This window comes from Pipistrellus hanaki (genome assembly GCF_964339955.1).
Source record: "Pipistrellus hanaki genome assembly, chromosome: 16".
In the NCBI taxonomy this organism is placed as follows: Eukaryota; Metazoa; Chordata; class Mammalia; order Chiroptera; family Vespertilionidae; genus Pipistrellus; species Pipistrellus hanaki.
In genome coordinates, this window is record NC_140518.1 from 35,205,529 (window position 1) to 35,231,121 (window position 25,593).

General features: G+C 43.6%; 1 protein-coding gene and 1 pseudogene across 3 annotated transcripts in view; one reads left to right on the plus strand and one right to left on the minus strand.

Annotated features, from left to right (window-relative positions):
• Positions 1 to 310: 310 nt before the first annotated feature.
• On the minus strand, positions 311 to 3,882 carry LOC311610755 (modulator of smoothened protein-like; annotated as a pseudogene). The gene is made up of 2 exons: positions 3,398 to 3,882; positions 311 to 327 (listed from the first exon to the last, which is right to left on the minus strand). The product of its transcript is annotated as a modulator of smoothened protein-like (transcript).
• A 19,887-nt stretch (positions 3,883 to 23,769) lies between these two features.
• Positions 23,770 to 25,593, plus strand: part of LOC311611114 (Na(+)/citrate cotransporter) — a 28,035-nt gene continuing 26,211 nt past the window's right edge. Inside the window, exon 1 of one of the 2 annotated variants that reach the window (XM_084862958.1) lies at positions 23,770 to 24,539. In XM_084862958.1, coding sequence (XP_084719084.1) covers positions 24,438 to 24,539 — 102 coding nt within the window. In that variant the 5' untranslated portion in view covers positions 23,770 to 24,437. The remainder of the gene's footprint in view (positions 24,540 to 25,593) is intronic. The other variant, XM_084862957.1, reaches the window with a different exon arrangement.

Below are 25,593 nucleotides of genomic sequence, written 5' to 3' on the forward strand. Positions count from 1 at the left end.
CAAGAGCAGATCCCACGGCTGGGGAGGCTGAATTATAGGCTGTTTCTATACAACTTCTCTTGAAGTTGGTTGGAGTTACACCAACAGTTATGGCCAGTGCCAAAAAGGGTTGCTTTTGGCTACCAGTAAGAGAGACATCTAGCTGACGCTAGCTTAAACCATAAGGGCATTTAATGTAACAAGAAGTCTGGAGGTAGACAGCTGCTGATGTTGATCCAGCCGCTCACTCAGGCCACCAAGGGCTTGGGCTTTACCATCCACTCTGCCATTCTAAGGGTGTTTTGCCTTTCTCTATTCTCACGCTTGACCCTCATGCTACGTACACATCTGTATTGAAGGCAGGAAGAAAGAGGCCTGGGGTGGGGGCATGAAAGTGTCTGCTTCATCTTTCCCTTTTATTAGGAAAGCAAAATCTTTCTCAGAAGCATCTACAGAATTCCCTTCATGTCTTATTGGCCAGAAGCCAATCACTGACAAAGGGTAATTGGAATACCATGAGGCCAACTAGGACCCATCTCGTGGGCTTGGGGAACTGGCCTATGCTTCCTGAAATTAAGACATTTCTACTCACTACAAAACCTGGGCTCTGATAGGAACAAAGAAGGGGAGCTATTGGGTAGGTGATGTCCATGGTCGGGTGCTGTGACCCTTTCAGATGAGCCCTTACCCCAGGCTGCCTGAGTGGCTCCCTTTCCATGGAACTCAGTAGAAGCATGTCCCTAGGAGGGAAGAAAGTCCATGGTTGTTGGGTCAAGGGCTTTGCTTCAGCTCTGCTTCCAGTTCCCAAGGCCAGGACTCCCCTGGAGACCCACTGGATTGGGAGGCTAGAGCCTGAGTCATGAACTGAGCTTGGTCCCAACATCTGACACAAGTCAGTCCACTCTCTGGCCTCAGTTTCTATCAGGAAGGGGCTGGACCAGAGGATGGGTAAGTCCTGTCTCCCTTACCCCATCTGGTCCTCCATCTGCTTGGGCCAGATGAGGTCCCCATGCTGTCTCAGGGGGACTCTGTTGCATAGCCCACCCTATGTCCATCCGGGTCTTAGCCATTTGCTTGAAAACCCCTTCAGACCTTTTCCTAAGGACCTATCTTGCCTCTTACACTTTGTCAAGTGGTCCAGCCAAGACCCTTCAGTTTTCTCTAAGGCAAGCACGTCAAACTCAAAGGCTAACACAGGCCAAATGAATGAGGTATGTGGCCTGGGGACTGCGAGTTTGACATGCTTGCTCTAAGCAGTGGTCGGCAAACTCATTAGTCAACAGAGCCAAATATCAACAGTACAATGATTGCAATTTCTTTTGAGAGTCAAATTTTTTAAACTTAAACTTCTTCTAACGCCACTTCTTCAAAATAGTTTCGCTCAGACTGTGGTATTTTGTGGAAGAGCCACACTCAAGGGGCCAAAGAGCCGCATGTGGCTCGAGAGGCCGCAGTTTGCCCACACGGCTCTAAGGCATCTGCATCAGACATTTGGGCCCAAGCTTGGCTGAACACAGAATCCGAACCAGGACTGCTCTCAACTGTGTTGCCAGGAGCCCACACGGATCCTATGCATTCCAAAGATCAGGACCCAGGGTTCCTTCCCCTCTGATCCCCCAATTGGGATCCTTCCCTGCCCCTCTGAGCTGAGAACTTCCTTAGGGAAAGGCCTGCACCTCCCTCTCTGACTGAACCAGGGAGCAGGGCACTTCCTGGGACACGTGAAGTTCTCTCTCCTCCCTACCATCTCACACACCAAAGAAAATAATGGATAGTGAGGTGTTTGCTCTGAACTCCAAGCAGGGAATCATGACAGTAGCGCAGTCCAATTCTCAAAATCAATATGGGCATTCCTGGGTAAGGCCCTTAATGGCAATTCCTGTTTGTAGAAATAAAGACCAAATGTTGGTCAATTAAGAACCAGACCTTGCATCCTAATCTTATCTAAGAACCCTCTCCCCCTACTCCCACAGCCTCTGAAAGCTTTGTCTCCCAACCCACCAGGGAAGCGTCTTTTCATATTAAAAAAAAAAAAAATCCATCAAGAGGAATCTTCCTCACCATGGGATGGATTTTCACATTCCTTCACAGAAAGCTTCTCATTTCAGGCTGAAATCTGCAATCAGATATTCCGTTTCTTTCCTTGGGTGTCGTGATTCAGGGCTCTCATTCTCACTTCCCAGCCCAAAGAATGTTCTCCTGGATCTGCTTGTCCAAACACTCCCTCCACCCTCAGAGACACAGGCCGTGACCCTTGGCCGTTCCAAAGCAGCATGTAGGCCCTGCTTCCAGCTGCGGAGGGCAGGGGAATACTCAAATTCAATCTCAGAACATCCTGTCAGCCTATCAAGAGACTTAAACTATATATATGTATGTATATATATATATTTTTTTCATTGATTTTTTAGAAACAGAGGAACAGAGATAGATAGATAGCAACATCGATGAGAAACAGCATTGATAGGCTGCACACCCCCTGCTGGGGATGGAGCCTGCAACTCAGTTATGTGCCCTGACCAGGATCAAATGATTAACCTCTTGGTTCTTGAGTCAATGCTTAACCATTAAGCCACGTCCCCCTACTGGGGATCAAGCCCGAATACCAGGCATGTGCCCTGACGGGGAATCAAACAGGTGACCTCTTGATTCCTGGGTCAATGCTCAACCACTTAACCACACTAGCCAGGCTTAAACTATTTTTTTCCAGCAAAAATATAGATTATATATATTTATATAAATATTAGGAACATTTCCCTCACCCACCCCAGTAACATGGTTCTTAGTATTTGATTTTTTTTTTTTCACAGACTATAGGGAATTTCAGAATTTTTACATACATTTCAGCCACCAAGTTTTGATCTATTGGCTTCTTGGTGCAGTAACGCAATGGCAGTCCCCTCTGGCGCCACAGGCTCATGGGACTACAAGGAAGCTATAAACACTCATTTCTTAGGAGGTGAGGCCAGCCCCCCAGCAACTTCTCTTGTATCCCTCTGGTCCACCATGATTCATAATACTTAGATTTTTTTTTCCTCACGTGAATCATTAGACGTTAAATATGGAGCCACAGAGTCACAAAGGGCCCCAAGCTTTTCAGCAGAAAGCATTCTCCCTCACTAGGCAACTACCACGGCACAGACCTGATGGCCTGAAAATCTGCTCCAGATGTTAGTCAATATTGTCTGTATGTGATTATGGAAAAGGCTCCCTTAAAAAAAAAAAAAAAATCGGAAGTGCATAGTGAGAACAAATCAAAGCTTTTTTTTTTTTTTTTCTTTTCAGTTTCACCAAAGCATCTTTCTAAGCGAGGACTACTCAGATGCCTTGCCTTTGTCCTCCCCACGATCCAAAAATAAAAAAATTTAGTAAAATAAAAAATAATAAAAATGATAAGCAATTGAGACATTCATCAGCCTGCCTGATAAACAAACTTTGCCAGCAAACACAAGTCCTATCAATTTAAAGAAAAGTTGACAAGACAAAAAGTACCTACGATGACCCAACTACTGTGCTGTTGATAAGGTTGACCTCTGACTTCATGGATGTAAAATCCTATTGGGACTATCAGGGCAGCCACACAGAAAAGGGTCATTCCAGGGAATGCTACCCATCCAGCATATTTTGTAGTTTCTCTCCGCCAGTTGAAAGCCACAAGCAAACCACACATGACAGTCAATGAAATGACTCCCATGATGATAAAAAAAAAAAAAAAAAGTGTGGGGACCCACTCCGGGGGAAGCCCAGGTGGGAGGCACGTTAGGTCTCGCCCATGGACTGTTTGACACTGCCACACACGGCCCCCGGCGAGGACTGCCGGCTTTAATCCAGTTGGGGTTGGGGCTGCTGGCGATGGCGAGGATATCAGCGGCCATAGAGAAAGAGGCACCCAGAGATGAAGGTCAGTTAATCCATCTCCCAGCCCCACTCCCCCACCCCCCGAGCCCCAGGCAGGCCGCCCTGTGGGAGTCCATGACCAGTAGCTGTGCCACGGCCCCACATAGCTGGATCCACACTCTCTGACCCCACCTAATTTTTATATTTAAAAAAACACGAGCAGGGTAAAAGAGATGTTAGCAGTACAGAAAATACTGAGACAGGTCCCTCCCACTTCAGACCTGAGGCCTTCCTCCCCCAGGAAGACAGACACCATCAGCAGTGCCTTGTGCCTGCGTCCTCCCAGCGATGGTACACGGGTGTTAGCTTCTGGAACAGGTACACATCCTCTGTTACAGATGGGAGCACACCATACACACTTCCTGCCCTTGTTTCCACCGCCCACCCCATGACCCACACCCCAACCTGCTACATGTATTTGGAGATGGCTCCATTTCAGGACATACGAAGTTTGACTAGGGTGGGCTCTGTTTTAAGTCAGTAAACTTTGTTGTTAAACGGAGCCAGGGTTAAGTGCAGTTCCTGTGTGCAATTCCGTGATGTAGACAACTGTATCCATTGTGTCAGCAGCACCCCATTTCCATCTCCTTCCCCCACCCCCCCCCCCCACCCCGAACGCTCTCCTGCCCCTTCCAGGAACCTGCTCCTGCCTTCCCCAGGCAGCCCTGTCCTGATTGCTGTTTCCATGGCTCAGTTCTGCCTGTTAAACTTTATAGGAATGGAACCCTACCGCACCTACTCTTTTGTGTATGATTCACTCTTTTGTGAATGGATTTTGAAATCCATTCCTGTTGTGGTATGTATCCATTCATTCCTTTTATTATTGTTGCTAAGGAGCATTCCATTGTACGGATATGCAGCAATTTATTCTCCTGTGATGGGCATTGGGGTTGTTCCAGTTTGGGGCCATTATGAAGAAAGATGTTATTAAATTCTCTGAACAAGTTTTTTTGAGGACATGTTTTCATTTCTCTTGTACATATGTCCATGAGTGAGCCTCACTCATTATAAGAGCTGGATAGCATTCCATTGTGAGTCTATAATATAGACTCTATACCATATAGGAAACAAGTGCCTACTGATGGGCATTTGGGTAGTTTCCAGCTTTTGTTAATCTATATACCGTGTTTCCCCGAAAATAAGACATCCTCCAAAAATAAGACCTAGCGCATGGAAAGATAAGACATCCCCTGAAAATAAGACCTAGCGCAACTTTGGGAGAAAAAAATAATATAAGACACTGTCTTATTTTTGGGGAAACAGGGTATATAAAAGGCTAAAATGATAAGTGTCTCTCTTATAATCTGACCAGTTGCTATGACACACACTGACCACCAGGGACAGACACACTCAAGTAGGAGCTGCCATCACGCACACTGGCCGGCACCAAGGACCTGGTGCTGACAAACCAACATTTGGCTTCCCCCAAGTGGGACACAGGCCCCACCACCACCCCTGAAGTGACATTCACCAAATCGCAGCCACGGCTGCCAAAACCCCATGGCACAAAATGCAGCCGACAGCCCAGCCCAGCCTGGAAACGGTCACTGTGGGCGCCTGGTAATGACGTCACATAGCAATGCCTGCTTCCTCTCCCTAGCAACTAGCCTCCTTGGAGTTTCTTCATCCCAAGAACACAATGGAAACATTTTACACTTTAACCAAATGTCTGTGAAGCATTTTCCAGTGCCTTATCTCATTTGATCCCCACAAAAGTCCTGGAGTAGATAGATAGGAGACTTGGGAGAATTCTATTTTCTTTTCATTGGCCAGAAAACGGAGATTTAGAAAGGTTAGAAACTTGACCCCACTGAAAAGAGGTAAGAAATGGTGGACCTTGAAAATGACTTCAGGTTTTCTCACTGTGCAGAATATTGTCAAACACTGCTGCAGTTAAATAGTTCACCCTTTGTTCTCCCTGTGTGATCTACAATAACAATCTGCTTCGTGTTGATATTTACTGCTGTGTTGTAGACAATTACCTGAAAGAGAAGTTGGGTTGCTTCACTGGGCTGGAAAAAGTTTAGCTAAATCAGAAAGCAGGTCTAATTAATCAAGTTTATTCTACATCTATATAAAGGCTAAGTTGACACCCGCTTACAAGATACATATAAAGTTCTCGCTGGTGCCAAACACACACATGCGTTTCCATCTGTCATCATTGATAGTGAATTTGGTTGACACTGCTATTATTGAGAAAGGGTGAATAGTGATATTAAAATATTTCTTCTAATTAATTTCCTTTTAATGTGCATGAATTTGTGCACTGGGCCACAAGTACTGTAATAAACACATCTGTGTTTGCACCCATGTGTATCTATGTAAGGACAATACTTTCCTAGAATGAAGTGCTGGCTCAGGGAGTGTGCGTATTTACATACGGGACAGATATTGCCAAACTGCTCTCCAAAGATGTAGTGCCAGGATATAGTCCCAAGAACTGTGCCTGAGACGTTACTTTCCCACACCCTTAGCAACTCTGTGTGTAATCAGACTTCTCAGTCTCTGCTAATCTGCTAGGTGCAAAATGCCATCTCATGGTTTGCAAATAACATTGAACATTTTTCATATATTCATAATCCATTTGTGTGTCTTTTTTGTAAACTCTGTTTTTTCTCTCTCATTTTGAGTGTTTTTAAAAGGCCTTTTCTTATTAATTTGTAAGAACTCTTTATATATTAAGGAGATTAGTCATTGGTCACAGGAATTTGTAGTCTATGTTAAGCTCTGGTGAAGCTAGTTACTGTTTATTCTTTTAAATTTATTCCCCCTAGCTATTCTCACATATTTTTCCATAAGAATTTCTGAATCAGCTTTCTCTAGTTCCAGAGAAACCCTGCTTGGCCTTTACCCCTCTGGCTCTCTCTCCTACTACTGTTTCCTTCTCTCTCCGGATGTCTTGACCTCAGCACTATTGGCTTTGGGACCTAATAATTCTTTGTTGACAGGAGCAGTTCTGTGCTCTATGGGGTATTCAGCAGCATCTTGGCTTCCAGTCACCAGATGCCAATGGCAACCCTGCAGCCTCCCACCCTTGGTTGTGACAAGGAAGAATGTGGGCAGGTGGTGCCAACTGTCTGAGGGATTCGCTCTGATTAGCTGCACTCTCTCCTCAGTGACCCTAGAGCGGGCAGAGAACACTCCTGCCTCCTCCAAACCTCTGCTCAGTGTTCCTTCTCAGCCTGTTTTACACCACAGTTCCCCTGCCTGCCCACACTCTCCATACTGCTCCTGATTTTCCTTTTTTGCACTTTTCATCTTCTCAAATACTATACAATTTACTCCTTTAGTCCTTTATTTTGTCTGTCTCTCCCCTTCCTTTAAGAGTGTAAGTCCCACGAGGGCCAAGATTTTTATCTGTTTTGTGTGCCTAGAATACACCTGGTACATAATAGTTGCTCAATAAATATTGAATGAATGAATAATTGAATGAATGAATGAGTTGAGGAAAAGATTTATAGATTGGTTTAGGTGAGAGGTGACATCTTGACAATATTGATTCATCCTGCCTAATAAAATGATATTTTTCATTATATTAAAGTATACTTCTACATCGGGACACGCAGCAGGCAGGTCTGGCTGTTGAGAGGCTTGGCCGGGGCCCTGTGGCTCTCAGGGCAGCTGGCGGCAGGCCCCATGGGGCCATGGCAGTGTCCTGAGGTTGGCCACTTCACCTTTATAGCTGTGGACTTCTCAGTTTACTGCCCCTGCAGTGCGGGCCTGGCACCCTGCACCACAGATGTGGGGAGCGGGGTGCCTGCTTGAGCGCTGAGCTGAGGCTGAACCCTCGCTCAGGGCCTGCCCTGCTCTCTGCCCAGAACCTGGTTTCAGGCCAGAGGAGCTGCTGGATGTGGAGGGTCCCCTGGCACCCCTGCCCCATGGGCCTCCATGAGCAGCGGGAACCTTGCCAGAGAGCGGGAGCTGAGGGAGTGGGTGCGGGTGAGGGTGAGATTGGAGAGGGGCTCATGGCCAAGGCTGGGGTGCCTGGGGGCTGCTACTCGATAAGCACACGGGAAACACCCAGCTGCTGCTCTGCAGTGTGAACCCCTTACCCTGTGGGCTTTCCCAGGCAGCCTCAGCCAGAGGCCTCCCAGCCTCAGGTGCTGCTCTCACAGACAGCTCAGAGGGGGGATGTGTGTCTGTTCAGCCCGGAGAGAGCCTGGGAGAGGTTAGGGAGGGAGGTGAGCTGTCTGAGCGCTGACAGCCTTGGTGGAGCCTGGAGCAGGACGGGGAGTCTGACTCCAAAGCCTGTGCCAAGTGGACCCCAACTTTTGTTGAACTGGGGAGTGGGGTCCTGCTGGTTTGCCAGAGCTCTGGGAGGCCAGTGCAGATGGACTCCGGTCCTGCCCTCCCCACCTGGGCCCAGGGCCTGGCTCTGCCTGCTCTTTGGGAAGTCTGGGACGAGGAGGGCAGGTCCGAGAGGGAGGGAGTCTGGGGTCAGGCATGAGGCAGGCCTCTGGGGCGCCTGGAAGCTCACACCCTGTAATCGAGGGAAACCCCAGAGAGCAAACAGGGGAGGGGTGGGGCAGGTGGGGCCATGATTACTGGGTGGGGTGTGGAGGGACCCATGGGAGGGAGGCTGGGCCCACCTTGGGGAGGTGAGGCAGGAGGGCACATACCTAAAAACAGAGCTGATTTTTATATAAATAGAATACCTGTTGGGTGTGCTTCCTTTTAAAGTTGGAATAAATAAAAATAAAAAAGGGGGGGGGATTTATTTATTCCCTTCCTCAGCAAACACCCAGATGCCAGTCCGTGGTGGTTTCAGCTTGGTGACACTGGCGGCTGACCAGTCAGGTCACGGTGCCCTCCTGGTCTCAGATGCAAAGGGCATTCCGGTTCTGCCTTTACTGACCACTGCTGGGGGCCTGGTCTGTGCTGAACGGGGTTGCTGGGAAGAAGCAACCTGAGGATGAGGCAGCCCTCCTTGAGACTATAGAGGAGGGGCAGGTTACTAGTAACTCAGTCTGTGCCAATCATGAAAGGCTCCAGGGCCTAGTCTGAGCAGAGCTTTGAAGGATGAATATGAGTTTTTCAGATTCTCCTTATAACAAACAGTAAGCCCCTACTCTGTGTTGGGTGTCAAACTCATAACTGAGAGAGACAGGACACAGGCCCTGCCCTGTGGAGTCCAGTAGGACAGTCATGTCAGTGGTGACAACAATGTCTTAAATGTTGAAATAGAAGTGTGTGTAAGATGCATCAGAAGCCAGGAGGGACTCATCCATTCTTTGGGGGGACATAAGAACAGGGGCTGGCATGTCCTGGGCTTGGCTGAGGCCAGGGGAGCTGTGTGTAGCGGGAGAGTTGTGCTAAGAAATAGGTACTTGGGCCCAGCCTGTGTGCCTCAGTGGTTGAGCATCAACCTACAAGCCAAGAGGTTATGGTTTGATTTCAGGTCAGGGCACATGCCTGGTTGCCGGCTTGATCCCTCTCATCAGTGGTGTTCCCATCTTTCTCTCCCTTCCTCTCTGAAATCAATAAAAATACATTTTAAAAAAGAAGGAGGCACAGGATATTTGACCAGACGAGGAGAGGGAACGTGATGACAAAGCAGAGAGAGGTTTGAAGAGGTTATGCTGAGGCTTTGAAGGTGGATGAAGGGGCATGAACCACAGGATGTAGTTCTGGAGGCTGCACAGGCCAGGAAACAGACCCTCCCCCTTCCCCGTGAGCCTCCCAACAGATTGGTGGCCTGATGAAAAGTAGAGTGAGATCTCCTCTCTCTTTCTCTCTGCTCGTGCGCACACACGTGCACACACACACACACACACACACACACACACGTGTGCCCACACCCCCCCCCCACACACAGACACACACACACACACACACACACACACACACACACACACACACTCACCCTGAGATAAGGACATCTGAGCCCACAGCAAGAAGGCTCCCTTAGAGAGATCCCACTCTCCTTTCTAATAAGGCCACTAATCTGATGGTTACAAATTCTGAGATTCCCACTACCCCCTAAAGTACGAACCACAGGCATGGGGGTACCCAGGTCACCCTCACTTCTGATCAGTCTGCTAGACATTTGGGAGTTGGTACAATGATTCACTGCAATGACTCACAGGACTCAAGAAAGTCCTATACTTATAATTACAGTTTATCATCAAGGATGCAAACCAGGCCAGGCCAAGTGGCCACGCACTGGGTGAGGTCTGGCAGGCTCCAGCATGTGAAGCTCCCGTGGCCTCAGGGATGTGCCGCCCTCCCACCACATAGCTGTCTGATCGGCAACCAGGAAGTGCACTGGGCGTCGAGGTGCAGAGTTTTTCACTGAAGATCCAAGTTCCCATCTGTTATCATTTCCCTTCAACCCAAAGCACGTCATTTGTTTTATAGGGTAGGTCTTCTTTGTCTCAGTTCTTGAAGGCTCTCTTCATTGGGTATAGAATTGTGAATTGCCAGATTTTTCTTTTTCAGACGTGGAAAATGTTGCCTGCCCTTCAAAATAACAGATGAGAAGTTGGTTGTTCCTCTGTGTATAATTGGTTGTATTTCTCTGGCTGCTTTTCTGTTTATCTTGGGTTTTCAACAACTTGATAATGATTTGCCTAGGCATAGTTTTCTTCATATTTATCCTGCTTGGGTTTTGTTGTGTTTTTTTAAATCTTTAAGTTTATGTGCTTTGCCAAATTTTGAAAAATTTTCAGTTATTTTTGGCAAATATTTTTCTGCCCCATTATTTCTCTCTTTTTCTACAACCATGATTCAAATGTATTAGACATTTTAATATTTCCCCACAAGTCCCTGAGGTTCTGTTCTGTTTTCCCCCCACTTTTTCTCTGTATTTCAGATTGGATAATTTCTATTGATCTAGTTTCAAGTTCACTGGCTTCTCTGTCATCATCCATCTACTGTTAATATTTAATTTTAGATGTTGTGTTTTTCAATTTTAGAATTTCTACTTGTTTATTTTTACAGTTTTTGTTTATCTGCTGAGATTTCCTATTATCATAAGTATTTTTCTTTACGTCAATAAGTGTGGTTACTATAACTATTTTTAAATCTTTTTCTACTAATTACGAAATATGGGTCAACTTATAGTATTGGTCATATTGTATTATTCTTTATAGAATGGGCCCCATTTATATGTTTCTTTGCTTTTCAAACAATATGGGGTTATATCTTATACGTTGTGAAGACTGTTGTAGAGGTTCTGGATTCTGTTATAGTCCTCTGAAAAGTAGGGAGTTGTTTTTTAAGCAGGCAATTAATTGATTGGATGCAAATGCAGACTGAATGTCAAATCTCAGTTCAGATTTTTGTCTGTAGCCAGGTTGTTTACATCTGTTTCATGTAGGTATGATTCAGGCATCATCCAGGGATCTGGGAGGAGTTTCTATGCAGAATTTAGGGGTCCTTTTCTAGGACACTCTTTCCCACCTGACATTTCTCCATTGCTTTCTAGCTGCTGTGGTTGTTCTCTGGTCCTTCGTCAGAGAGAGAATGAGGATTTTCCATTTAAGGAGGCCTGCATTTAGACTAAAAGATCTGAAAATGGAAACTCACCCAGTTCTCTCCCCCTACATGTTAGCTAATAGGCTTTCTGCAAGTGTGTGTGTGAGTGTGTGTGTGTGTGTGTGTGTGTGTGTGTGTGTGTTTCCTCTTTGGTGCCTTTAGGGAAAAAAAATTTTTTTCATTTAAATAAATTTCTTTTTTTTTAATTTCCCAAGAATTTATAACTATTATATATATAGAAATGACAGTCCTATTACTTGGCCATTTTTGAAATTGCTATCTATGATTGTCTTTCTCATTCATATCTCACTCCTATCTCACTTGCTCACTCCACTCCAGCCTCACTGGCCTCATTGCTGTTCAATGGACTGACGAGGCAGACCTCCGCCACAGGTGGGATTCGCATTAATTGTTCACTAATGGAAACCTGGAGGTCTCTTGCCCCAGGAATCAGCTTCTTCTCCTCCTTCGGGTCTTTTCTCACAAGACACATCTAAGTAAAGCCTTTCCAGGCCGTCGTATATCACATTTCTGCTCCATTCCATGATGTTGATATTCCACTCCAATGCTTTGTTTCTTCCCTCTCATCATACTATATATTTGATTTACTTTTTTACATATCTTTTCTCAATTAGACTGTAGCTCCATAAGGGAAGACGTTTTTGTCTGTTTAGTTAGTTTGTTTAGAAGTATGGAGGTAAGTACTGGGAGAAAGTGCTAGAAGTACTATTGCAAGCGTTTGCCTCTGGGGAATGGGGAAAGGTGGGGTTACAGGCAGATAGGGGACCCAGGGCTGCAGTGGGAGGGCCTGGGTGGGGGTGCAGAGCATGGGTCAAGACCTGCCCCTGTGCCCACCACACCCTCGCTGCCTACAGTTCCTTTCAAGGTGCACCAATTCATGCACCAAGCCTCTAGTTTTAAATAAAACTTGATCTTTCTATCAACTTTATGTTTATTTTTTTTTAGCTAACCCCCTCACTTATTTTACATAAATAAAAACATTATTATGATTATTTTAAAATATTAAAAAAGAATATCTGTTCACCCACTACTCAGCTTAAGAGAGAAAGTATTAGAAATAACAGTTGAAATGTCATGTGTACCCCAATTCTGTTTCCCTGTCTCCCCATATAACTATTCTCCTATATTTGGAGTTTATTATTCCTTTGCATGGCTTTAAACGTTTACCATATATTTCTGGTCCATAAACAATAGATAATATTGTTTTTGCATACTATTAAACCTTGTATAAATGGAGTGAAATGTATATATGCATGTGTGATGTGTATATTTCTAGAGCTTACTTAGAAATACTGTCTTATGTTTTTGAGATTTATCCACATTCAAATATGTTGACTTATTTTATTATTATTATTTTTATATTTTATTGATTTTTTACAGAGAGGAAGGGATAGAGAGTTAGAAACATCAATGAGAGAGAAACATTGATTAGCTGCCTTCTGCATATCTCCCACTGGGGATGTGCCCGCAACCAAGGCACATGCCTTTGACCAGAATCGAACCCAGGAGCCCTCAGGCCACAGGTCCTCAGGCTGACACTCTATCCAAACCAGTCAGGCTAGTTGACTTATTTTAATTGTTGAAAGGCATCTAATTGTATGACTATGTTCTAAGGTCCCAATCCATTCACCTGTAAATTAGGATTTATGATTTTCCTTTTTTTTTGTCATTAGAAACAATATCATAATGAAAAATCCTCAAAAGAACTGACCTTAGTATACTCAGAAAGGTTTGTAAAAGTTACTTTTACAAATAAAGAAAATGGGGCGGAAGAAATAATTTCAAAAATTTCCAGGCTCGCCAAGGCTGGTGTGACTCCGTTGAGCACCACGTCCCCTGAACTGAAAGTTGCCAGTTCAATTCCCTGGTCAGGGCAATGCCTGGGTTATGGCTCAATCCACAGTAAAGGTATTCAGAAGACAATCAATCCTTGTTCCCTGTCACATCGATGTTTTTCTATCCCTTTTCCTTCCTCACTCTCTAAAAACACACACAAAAACATTAACAAAAACTTAAAAAAAATTTTTTTTTCAGATCCTGTTCATGATAGCTCAGTCAGTTGGAGCGTTGTCCTGATACACCAAGGTCATGGGTTCAATCCCTGGTCAGGGCACATACAAGTATCAACCAATAAATGCATCAATAAGTGGAACAAGTGGATGCCTCTCTCTTTAAAATCAATCAATAACAAATAAATAAATACAAAATTCCATAACTAAAGAATATCAGTTTGCTGAGCTTTCCAAGTGCTCAGCACAAGAAAAGTCAAGATCCTGTAAAAAGAAAAAAGGCCCTATGAAGTTTCAGGACACTGGGAACAAGAGAAGATCCTGTGAGTTTCCAGAGAAGAAAAAAATACAGCAGTTTTTTTTTTTCTTTTAAATCAAGAGCAAGAATGTATTTAGACTTTTTAGATAGTGACACTGAAAGTAAAAACAAAATAAAACAAAACAAAAAAAGGAACAAGAGAACAAAGCGAACAAGAGAACAAGAGAACAAAGCCTTTAAGTTTTTGAGGGAAATGATTTTCGGCCTAGAATTCTACAGTCAGCCAAACTGTGAATGAAGGATGGGTGTGGAATACAGATATTTTTGATGCTTCGCTGGATTGAATTTGGTGGTACTTTCTGTTTGTGTGTTTATCTGTGAACTCGGTTTATAGCTTTCCTGTCATGAACTGCCCTTGCTGGTTTTGGTGTTGAGATTATGTCAACCTCCTAAAATAAGAGTGTATTTTCCTATATTTCAGGAACAATGCATATAAAATTAGGCTTATCTACTCATTTACCATTTCCACGTGTTTGAAAATGTTCACAGTTAGGCAGTCAGAGAATTATCAGAGCAAAGGGGAAAGTCGGAATCTTCACTCAGTTCAGCGGAATCTGTGGTGCCAGGTTTGCAGCCAATCAAGCATGACACAAAACTTTGGACCCAGCAGCAATTTGGAAAAGGGATCAAGGTTCACATTTTAATACAGACATCATTTATAGACACAGCGATCAAAAGAAACTTGCCTAACCTAAAAACACACAGTACAACTTTTGCATCCGTGTGCTGTTCTCTAACTATTGATATATCACAGAAAAATGTCTGTATCCATAACCAGTTAAAATATTAGGCCTCACTACAGGTTAAAATTAGATTAAATTTGGTGTTTATTTATAGTGATACTAGTGGCCTGGTGCATGGATTCCTGCACATTGAAAAGAAATATTTTAATATCACTACTCACCCTTTCTCTATAATAGAAGTGTCAGAGATGAAAGAAAATTAATAAGATGTACATGAAAATAAAATATAAATTGATTAATAAACAATAATAATATGATATAACAACAAAGACATGCTATAAAAAAACAACAAAAACATGAAATACAAACAACAAAAACATAATATAAAAACAAGCAAATTCAATCAACCAACAAAGTTTTATATGTATTAGGCAAGCACAAAGCAACATTTATTTTTAAATTGCCGGTGTGCATCATATGTACCACTGGTCAGTTTAATGGTTAGATGTACATACAGTTGGTCATTTGGCCATATATATAGATTCTTTATAATTTTGCTACTTCTGTTTGTATCCCTAAACAAGATGTAGTATTATATTGAATTTTTACATTTTATAAATATTATCGCTCTCCAAATATTCTTCTGTGACTTCTTTCTTTCACCAAATATAAGATTTCATCAAGTATTTATGTTTCAGTCATATTAATGTGTATACCTCTAATTCCTTCACTTTTTCTGTTATGTAAATATTTGCCATGAAAATACCCTAATTTATTTATTCATTCTCCTGTTATTAGATATTTTCATGTTTTTGTTCTTGCAAAAACTATGACCATCATTTTCTTTTATGTGACTCCTTGTACATATGTGCAAAAGAAATTTGTTGTTGTTTTTTTGTGTTTTTTTTTGGAGGTGGTCTTTGAACTTCTTGTCTTATATGCTCCCTAAGCTAACTTTGTAAAAACTATGTATCTTTTTTCTACATTTTTAATTTGACACCTAAAACTTTTAAGTCATGATTTTAAAAATTAACTTGAACCATATGAATTTTCCATATTTGTTGGCTGAAAATGGTTGCATATTAAAAATTAAATGGTTCAAACTTATAGTTGCAAAGAATGTCATGTCTTGTTATTATAAATATTTAAAAATAAAACTGTTACTTCATTTTTCAAGATGTATTCAATAGAATCTAAATATCATAGTAACTTGATACTTGCTATTACCCACTTTAAAAATATTCAAATGAACTCTTCCTCCACAGACCAAATTTATAGTTATTTTTCCCATGTATCTTATATGCTTATTCCACTTAGCTCATATTTTTCATTTGAATTGTTCCACTGTTCTCCCAATCATATTTTCTATAGTAAAAATCTATGTATGAATATAAATATTTATGTTTTAAAGTTTCTTATGACAGTAAGACTCTAAGTGTTAAAATTTTGTCTGCCCTGTGTTATGACAATTACTATGTAGTATCATTTGACCAAAGCAACATAAATGTAACATAGGTTTTTATAATTATGATATACTAGAGGCTCAAAGCACGAAGATTCTTGCAAGAATAGGCCTTTCTTCCTCTGGCTGCCAGCAACACCATCACTCCAGCCAGAGCCGCCTTCTGCCTCTCACCTTGTCATGTCAATTTGCATATTCTCTCCTTATTGGTTGCAGGCACTGCCATCTTTGTCGTGGAGTCACGGTCAATTTGCATATTTCATCTTTATTAGATAGGATAAAAGTAAATTTGATTGGAAAGGCAGCACAATAGGGTTGATTTTTGTTTTGTTTTGTTTTGTTATCAGTTAGCCAAGGATAAATGCTTCTTCTTTACTTAGAGAAAACAGGATCCAACTTCTTATTTTTTTGTTATAGATTGAGCTGTAAGCAACTTTGCTCCTGTGTCAAAACATTGGAGCTACAAATTTAGCTCAGCTCATTTGTGAGAAACATCTTCTGTATAACTTTATTGGTAAAGTGGTCTTTATAAATTTATTGGGGTAGTATTGGTATATACTATGTTCATTGCAACATTATTCAACAATACCCAAGATATGGAAACCACCTAAGGGTCCTTCGATGGATGATTGGATAAAGAAGATGTATAGATTTTTACAAAGGAATACCAGTCAGCCATAAAAAGATGAAATACTGACATTTGCAACAATATGGGTGAATCTTGAGAGTATCATGCTAAGTGAAATAAGTCAGATGTATGATTTCACTCATATGTTTGATATAAAACAAAGAGCAACAAACAAGCAAAGTCAGCCTTTATTGTCAAATTAATTATCAAAATCTGATATTTACTTTCTATTTTTTTTAAAAGTCTTATTTCAATTTTCCAATTTGAATACCTATGCTAATTTGCAGTCCCTGTAACAACCCTCTCACTTCTGAATTCATTTAACTCAAGTACCTGAGTTCATATAACTCATGTAAGTTAATTGTGTGTCCAGACATGACTTTAAAAAGATCTAAGTTTAATCTCTTGGACTTAATAATATTTCTCATGTGTAGTAGTATTAGATGGGAAGAGGGTCTCAAGGTCTGGGAAGTTCTAACTAAATGTTATTTCTTGCTAAATGTTAAAATGTAGCATAGTATTTTGAAGATGCAGCTCTAAACAGAATGAGCTGACAGGAATTCAACTGATGACAAAGCCAACTGCAAAGAAGAAATCAACATGTAGCCGACCAAATGGTGTATATGGGGTGTCCCCACCCCCCAAAAGATGTATACAACACTCTGAAGAATTATAAAGGCAGTGTTAATGAAAATACATTTCATTTTCCAAATTGAGCTATCAGCTGTTAGTGTGTATACATTTGGGGGGACACCCCCTCTGTATACGCAATGGCTAACCCTCCCTTTGGGGAGGCCGAACTCTGGATGTGAATCTCCTGTACCCTTTATTTGCTTTGAGGAAATAAAACTACCTGCCACAACCATGCCTTGTGTTTTGTTTTTAAATAGAGCAACCCAAGTGGAAACACCTTGATTTCCATACCCGTAGGTCATATGTGCAATCTTTCCCCGAAGCAGAGTACATTTCCCCACCACATTGACTTTGGACTTGGCCATGGACTTGCTTTGGCTAATAGACGGTGAGAGATGGGAGGTGGCTGCAGCTGAGCAGAAGCCTTGGAGGTGCTGCAAAGTCCCAGCAGCCCTCTTGTTCCTGTTTCCTGGCGCCTGCGGGTGTCTACCTCCCCAGGCTGAGTCTTGCAATGAGAGGGCATGTGAAGCTGACCCACAGTGCTGAGTGAGAAGAGCATGGAGCTGCCCACAGTCTACCCACAGCCAGGAGCAGAGTTGCAAAAACCACCCACTCCCAGCGAACTTGCAGCGGGGAGTAAATATTTGCCGTTGCAGTTTCGCCTAGTGAGAGCTGACCAATGCTGTCTTTGAATAGCAACTGTCCAGTACTCTGAGCAAATCAGGCCCTGACTTTTTAGCAGCTCAAGCTTGTTTACAAATACAACAGTGTTTCCAAGTGGAAGTGTGGACACCAGTAATGCCAGTCTTGTGACCAGTTGTTGGAGCAAACTTCTCCATAGAAATACGCATCCAGCCCAAGCATGCACAAAGAAACTCAAAGTCCAAGAAGTCTGTTCTCAGCTGCATCCCTAAGCATGCCTTAAACACATCGCAAGCTCATCAGTGATACCATTTTTTTGTTTTTGTTTTTGTTTTTGTTTTTTGCTATGATGTCAGTCATAAAATATGAACTGGGAAGAACGGGATTCATTAGTCTGAAGAATATTTTTTACTTACTGCCATTTTAAAACGATTTTTTTTTTAATTTTAGCATAGTCTGATTTATAAGGAGTTGCAAAAATAGTACAGAGTTCCCCTACCCAGTTCCCCAGGTGGGTCCAATACAGCATTCCACATAACCCCAGAGCATTATTCAAAACTGGAAATTGACATTGATACAATACGGCAAGTCAACTACAGACTTTTCCTTGCTTTAACGATTTTTACATGCACAGTTTGTGTGTGTGTGTGTGTGTGTGTGTGTGTGTGTATCTGTAATTCTATAAAATGTTATTACATGTATACGCGTATCCATCACCACAATTAGGGTATAAAACTGCTCAATTGCCTGTTTATAGTCACATTCTCTCCCAACTCCAACCCCTGGCAACCACTGGTCCCTCTAATATTTCCACTTGCAAAACATTATAGAGATGGAATAGTGCCATAAGTGACCATTTGAGATTGTCTCCCCCCCCCCCCACTCAGCACAATGGCCTTCAGATCCAACCAAGAACTATTTATTTATTTATTTATTTATTTTTACTGCTGAGTAGTATTTTACTATCTGTGTATCTATTCACTTGTTGAAGGACATGTGAGTTGTTTCTAGCGTGGGGCTATTATAACCAAAATTGCTTCAATAAATGGTGTTGGGAGAACGGGACAGCCACATGCAGAAGAGTGAAACTGGACCACTATCTTACACCACACCCAGAAATGAACGCAAAATGGATTAATCCCCAGAAGACATGCAAACAGCCATCAGATATATGAAAAGATGTTCAATTTCACTAGCTATGAGGGAAATGCAAAACAAAACTACAATGAGATACCACCTCACACCTGTAAGAATGGTTAATATCAAGAAGACAAGTAATAACCAGTGTTGGAGAGGGTGTGGAGAAAAAGAAACCCGCATTTAGTGCTGGTGGGAATGTAAACTGGTACAGCCACTATGGAAAACAGTATGGTGGTTCCTAAAAAAAAAAAAAAAAAAAAAAAAGAGTTACCATATAACAGACTCAGCAATCCCTCTTCTGGGTGTCTACTCGAAAAAGTAAAAAATATGTATTCGCCAAGATATATGCACCCTATGTTCCTTGTAGCATTATTCACAGTGACCAAGATATGGAGACAACCAAAGCATCCTTCGATAGAGGACTGGATAAAGAAGATGTGGTACACATATACTCAGCCATAAAAAAGGTGAAATACTGCCATCTGCAACAACATGGATGGGCCTTGAGGATATTACACTAAGTAAACTAAGTCAGTCAGAAAAAGCTAGGAACCATGTGACTTCATTCATATGTGGGATACAAAACTGAAACTCAGAGACATGGACAGACAACAGTATGGTGGTTACCAGAGGAAAGTGGTCGAAGGGGTGGTAGAGGGTAAGTATGTAGTGAAGGAAGGTGATTTGCCTTTGGGCAGTGGGTACACAATGCAATATACAGATTATGGATCATAGCAATGTACAATTGAAACCTATATGACCCTATTAACCAATGGCACCCTAATAAATTTTTAAAAAGACCAAAAAAAAAAAAATGGATTAAAGCAGTGATTTTCAACCGGTGTGCTGCAAGAATTTTTTTAAAGATGCAATTCCTGACTTTTTAATCAGCGACACTGACCTCTTTTCTCTTAGATTGTCAAATTTAAAAATGACAACAGCCAACACAACATAGCTATCCAGTATGGGTAAATCAAAATTATACCTCTTTATTTCGGTCAGATCAGCAAAAAACATAAATTTTTTTTTTTTGGCGTGCCTTAGACTTTTAGTAATTAGTGTATGTGTGCCGTGAGATGTAAAAGGTTGAAAATCACTGGATTAAAGACTTGAACATAGACCGGAAACCATAAAACTCCAGAAGAAAATATTTGAAGAAAATGGAAACACTAATTGGAAAAAATATATGCACCCTTAGGGTCACTGCAGCATTATAGCCAAGATATGGAATCAGCCCAACTGTTGATCAGTGAGTAAATGGATCAAGAACGAATCTTGCCATTTTTTATAATGGGTGGACCTTGAGTGTATTATGCTAAGTGAAAGAAGTCAGACAGAAGAAGATGAGAACTATCAATAGATGATCTTACCTATATGTGAAACTGAAAAAAGAGAACTCATAGTACAGAGAATAGATAATGGTTGCTAGAGGTAGGGTTGGAGGGTAGGCAAAATGGGTGAAGGGAGAAAAAATTACACATTTTCAATTATAAAATATAAGGGGATATAATATGCAGCATTGTAATTATAAATAATGCTGAATTGTATATTTGCAAATTGCTGAGAGAAGATTTTAAAAGTTCTCATCACAAGAAAAAAAGTTTTGTTAACTATGTATAGTAATGGATAACTAAACTTGTTGTACTGGTTATTTTGCAATATATACAAATATAGAATAATTATATTGTGCACCTGAAACTAATATGTTATATGCTAATTATTCTCAATAAAAATTAATTGGGTGTATTTTTGGAAGCTGATTGCTTTGGAAACCCATCTTTTTGCTTAATGGATGGTTTTGTAAATCAATGATTTTGTAGAGAGATGGCATATCAAACTCAATTAATTCTTACCAGAAAGTAACAGTTGCATATTAAAACTGAGATCTAATTGATAAAACACATCTAATTTAAAAGTCTTATAGCAAAAGTAGATTTTTACTATCTCATTTTTAAGATGAAAATTCTATTAAATTATTCATATGCAAATGAAAACTGTGTCACATTTATATACTATCATATTCTAAAACAATTTTGATTTATATATGTTCCTTTTTTAGTTAGGGAGTTATTTTTAAGTTAAAAAAATATGTTCTAGTGTTTAGATTCATATTTTGAGAAATATTATTTTTAAAACCCAAGAAATAAAATATAGACTATCTCCTGAGGATAGGTTACTAAAAGCAGCCACATTGAGACAAAATGATGGACACTGAATTAATCCTTTTTATGGTACATTAATCACTACAAGATGTAAACTGACATGCTCCTTTTCATTACTTCATTTGTTATCATGAACACTAAATTATAAGCTATTTGTGAAGGGGGAGAATGACAAAAACAGAGCGTTTCTTTGGTAAACCAATTTGCATGCATAAATTGAACTCCTGTTTCAGCTTTTGAGAATAATTAAATGACTTGTGAATAAAAATAAATTTATTAAATGATTACATATGATGATCATACTTTCTTATGTGTTTAATATTTTTAAAGAAAGAGAAAGATGTCTCTACTGCTAAAAACCAATTGGTCCAGCAGCTGTCAGTAGGCATCAAATAGTCCATGCAACCTCTCTAGCATATCAAGTTTCCGCATAAGCATGGGTCTATTTCTAGGCTCTTAATTCATTCTATGCTCCTGATCTGTTTCTCTGTCCTTATACCAATAGTTAATTATTATATTAATTACTCTTATCCATTGGTGATGTTGACTGGCTTCCACTGTTTCTCTGCCAATTTTTTTACTTAGCCTTGGGATTTTTTCTTTGTGAATTTTGAATTCGGATAGACAATTTGCCCTCCACCATTCCAGAGTGTCTTAAGTATTCCTGCAAAAGTTTCAATTTTACTTGTAGCCCTAGCTGGTTTGGCTCAATGGATAGAGCATTGGCCTGCAGACTGAACGGTTGCATGTTCAGTTTTGGTCAAGGGAATGCAACTTGGTCCCAGGCTCCATCCCTGGCTGGGTGGATACCTAACCAAAGGATGTGTCTCTTTCACATTCATGTTTCTCTCTCTGTCTCTCTCCCTCCTTTTCTCTTTCTCTCTCTCTCTCTCTCTCTCTCTCTCTCTCTCTCTCTCTCTCTCTCCCTCTCTCAAAAATAAATAAATAAATAAATAAATAAATAAAAATTGATGGCCAAATATCCTCTGATGAGAATTAGAAAGAAAAAAAAAAAATTGGGATTTTAGCCCTGCCCGGTGGTTTCGTGGTTAGAGCACATGCCCAGATTTGAGGTTTGATCGCTGGTCAGGGTGTGTGCTAGAGGCAACCCATCTATGTTTCGCTCTCATATTGATGTGTTTTTTTTCCTTCTCTCTCCCTTCTGCTCTCTAAAATCAATTAAAATATATATTTTTTTAAGTTTGAATTTTAAATGCAGTTTGTCAAATAAAAATTCTTTTGGGACTGTATTTCAAATTTATAGATTAATTTGAGAGGCATGAGAATGTTTACAATGTTGAGTCTTCCCACCATGAACTTGGTATAATCCCCCCGTTTATTTAGTTTCCTTGTTGTTGCTGTTGTACGTTAGTTTCAGTATTCCTGAATTACCTGGGGATTTTTTCCTCAACAATTTTAATACTTTCTTATCCATTGGTGATGTTGACTGGCTTCCACTGCTTACCTGGCAAATTTTACTTAGCCTTGAAGTCTCATTTCAAATGCTACCTCCTGGGTGAAGGTTCCCCCATTGCTCCTGCCACTCAGAGGATTTATTACATTTGTCATCTAATTGCAAAAGGAAGTGTTTTCTGATTGTTCACTATATGCCAGAGCATTGTGTGAAGCACTCGCTGAGCATTAGTCCATGTAATGTGCAAAGCAGCCTTTTGAAACCAGAGTTGGTGTTAGTCTCTCCATTTATGAAGTAAAGAAGCCCAACAGGCAACCTGTCTAAGGCACAGCGCCAGGAGGAGGCAGGGCCGGGAGAGGGTGCGGGCAGGCTGGCTCCGGGCCCATGCTCTGAGCGTGTGACATTCTCTTTCAGGCAGTTGTGCTGTTGCACTGAAGTGGTTCACATGCATTCACACAGCCCAGAGGAAGTGTTTGGGGTGCACACACGGAACCAGGCGCTGTGAAAAGTGCTGGTGGACCATATGGTGTTGAATAAAACAGACATTAAATAAAAATCACACCAGGACGAATATAGGCACACAGAGAGCTAAGTGCCTTGGACGGGGATAGGAAGGGAAATCCAGTTAGATGATAGAATTACGACGGGGGGAGGGCATCAGCAGGCAGACGCAGGAGGGGTCCGGGAGAAGACGTGTTCTTAGGTGGAGATACAGGAGGAAGGTCATGCACTTGTTTAGGTAGGATATGCTGGGTATTGGGGCTCCTGAGACCCAGGCTCCAAAAGGTTGGAACTAGGGAGCTGTGGGACTCCCATATCAGGACTGCATTGAAGACAGAGGATGGCCATTATTAAGGAGCACACTGTAGGTAAACCTCAGGCAGGGGTAAGACTCCCCAAAAGAAAGCTGCAGAATGAGAAGACAGGCCGGCAGAGGAGGAGGAAGGAAAGGAGAAAGGGATGGGGGTGGCAGTGTCTGCAGCCTTGTATCTCCGGCACCCCAGATGGGGCCGAGCACAGAACAGGTGCCCAGGGCTTGTTGGCAGGTGGCCAGATGAATGAATGGCCCTTTCAGGGCAGCCTTGGTGAAGTCCCTTCCTCGCTGCACGGTTTCCCAGAGGGAAATGGCAATGGCAGCCTTGGTCAGGAGGGCAGCGGCTCCGGCCCCCACCCGCCCAGGGGAGCGCCCATCACTCCGCAGCTCACCGAAGTCCAAGCGCAGGTCTGTCCGCGGGCTGCGCGGTGGCTGCTGGGGAGCTGCAGGCGCTCAGGCTGCGGAGGACAGAAGCCTCGCCTCCTCTGCGATCGCCCAAGAGCCTAAAGCCTTGGGTGGGAGAGGGTGCGCTGGAGGGGTGGTGGTGGTTGGGGGTGAGGTAGGCAGCCAGGGAGAATGGAGGAAAGAGGTCTGTTGCCCAAAGCTGCACGGAGGCCTCTGGAAGCCAGGAGTGAGATGCGGGGAGGAGAGGCCCGCGGGGCGCACTGCCTGGGGCGGACTGCGCCGGAGTGGGGGTGGGGGGGGGGAGAGGGGGTTGTTAATGGCCATCGCCTCTGCTGGAGACCCCCTCCCAGAGATGAGGAAGACAGATCTGAGATACCCCAAGGCCTTTGCAGACTTTCCCCGGGAGACCCCTGCGGACGCAGAAGCGGGGCCACACGCCAAAGCCATTGGAATGAGTGACCGATCGCATCGCGCTGGGCAGCCCTGGGGCAGGGCTTGGAGCGTCCCTGGGGGCGGGTCCGAGGCTCCGGAGTCCGCGGGCGCCTCCAGCCGCCGCGGGGTGGCGGAGATGGGGGCAGGGGGGCCCCACCGACCCCGCGGGGTGGCCCCGCCCAGGAGCCCGGCAGAGACCTCACCGTGGGGGGCGGAGTTGACTGCGCTCCACCAGCCCCTGAGGCCGTGGTCCCTTCTTAAGCCCGCGGAGCCTCTGGCCGCCTCGCCAGCCTCTCGCGCCTTCCCCCCCCCACACCCTGCACCATGGCTTCCGCACTGAGCTATGTCAACAAGTTCAAGTCCTTCGTGCTCTTGTTCGGCACCCCGATCCTGCTGCTGCCGCTCATCATCCTGGTGCCCACCAAGGTCAGTTGGGTCTCCCCGCAGCCCCGGGGGCTCCAGGCTACCGGACCCACCAACCGGCTTCGAAGGAAGGCAGGCCACGGAGTGGGGGGGCAGGAATTCCGAGGCGGCACAGCTCCCCGGGGAGCTCAGGGGCCAGACAAACGGGAGGTGTCCTAGGGGCACCCCAACCTTGGGGTTTACGGATCCAAGGACACAAGAATCGTCCCAGCAAGCACGGAACCTGGCCGCTAGCACAGATCTCTCCATACAGAACACCCACAGGCTCAGCCTGGCCTCAGTCTCCCCAGAGACTCCCGTCCCTCCCCTAGAGCGCCCTGGCCTGGCCTTTCCCTCCTCTCTCCTTCTCTCTCCTTAGCGAAGAAGGACTTCCAGCTGTAAGGGCTTCCGAGATCAGCCAGGCACCTAAGTGGATCCTGAGTGCTGTCTTTGTCACTCTCCGGTCCCATTTTGTGCCTCAGTTTCCCCATTGACAGCCCACTTTTCTTCCCAACTCGGAACCCCTGGACGCCATGGCTGAGTCCAAACCCTCCTGGGGCTGAAAGGCGGGTCGGGGTGGGTCTGCTGTGCGCGCTGCCTGCTGTGGCTGAGGCGGGAGGCGGCCAGGTTCCCAGAGCTCACGCCCTGGGTGGCAGGACTCAGGGTGGCAGGGAAGGCCCTGGCCTCCCAGCGCTCCTGGGAGGAAAGAGGCAGAGAATGAATGGCCTTGGCCACAGGCTGAGGGCGGTGCTGGGAGCCCGGGCCCGGGCTGCGCTGGGCTGTGTGGAGCCTGTTTGGCAGAGACCAGAGCCCTTGGAAGGCTTTTGTGGCTGCTGGCTGCTCCTTCCTCACTCCCTCCTCCAGCCCTTTCACTCTCAGCCCAGACAGGAAATCCCGGGCCCCCTGTCCCTCCAGGCAGCTTGAGGGAACAGAGGAGTTCTTTCGGGGATACGGGGATACGCTGGGGCAGTCCTGGAGGCCTGGGGTGGACTGGGGTATCAGGAAGGCAGATCTGCAAGAGAACCCGACTTCATTCCCACTTCCTTGTGATTTCAGTGAAGCCTCTGAATTGTCCGGG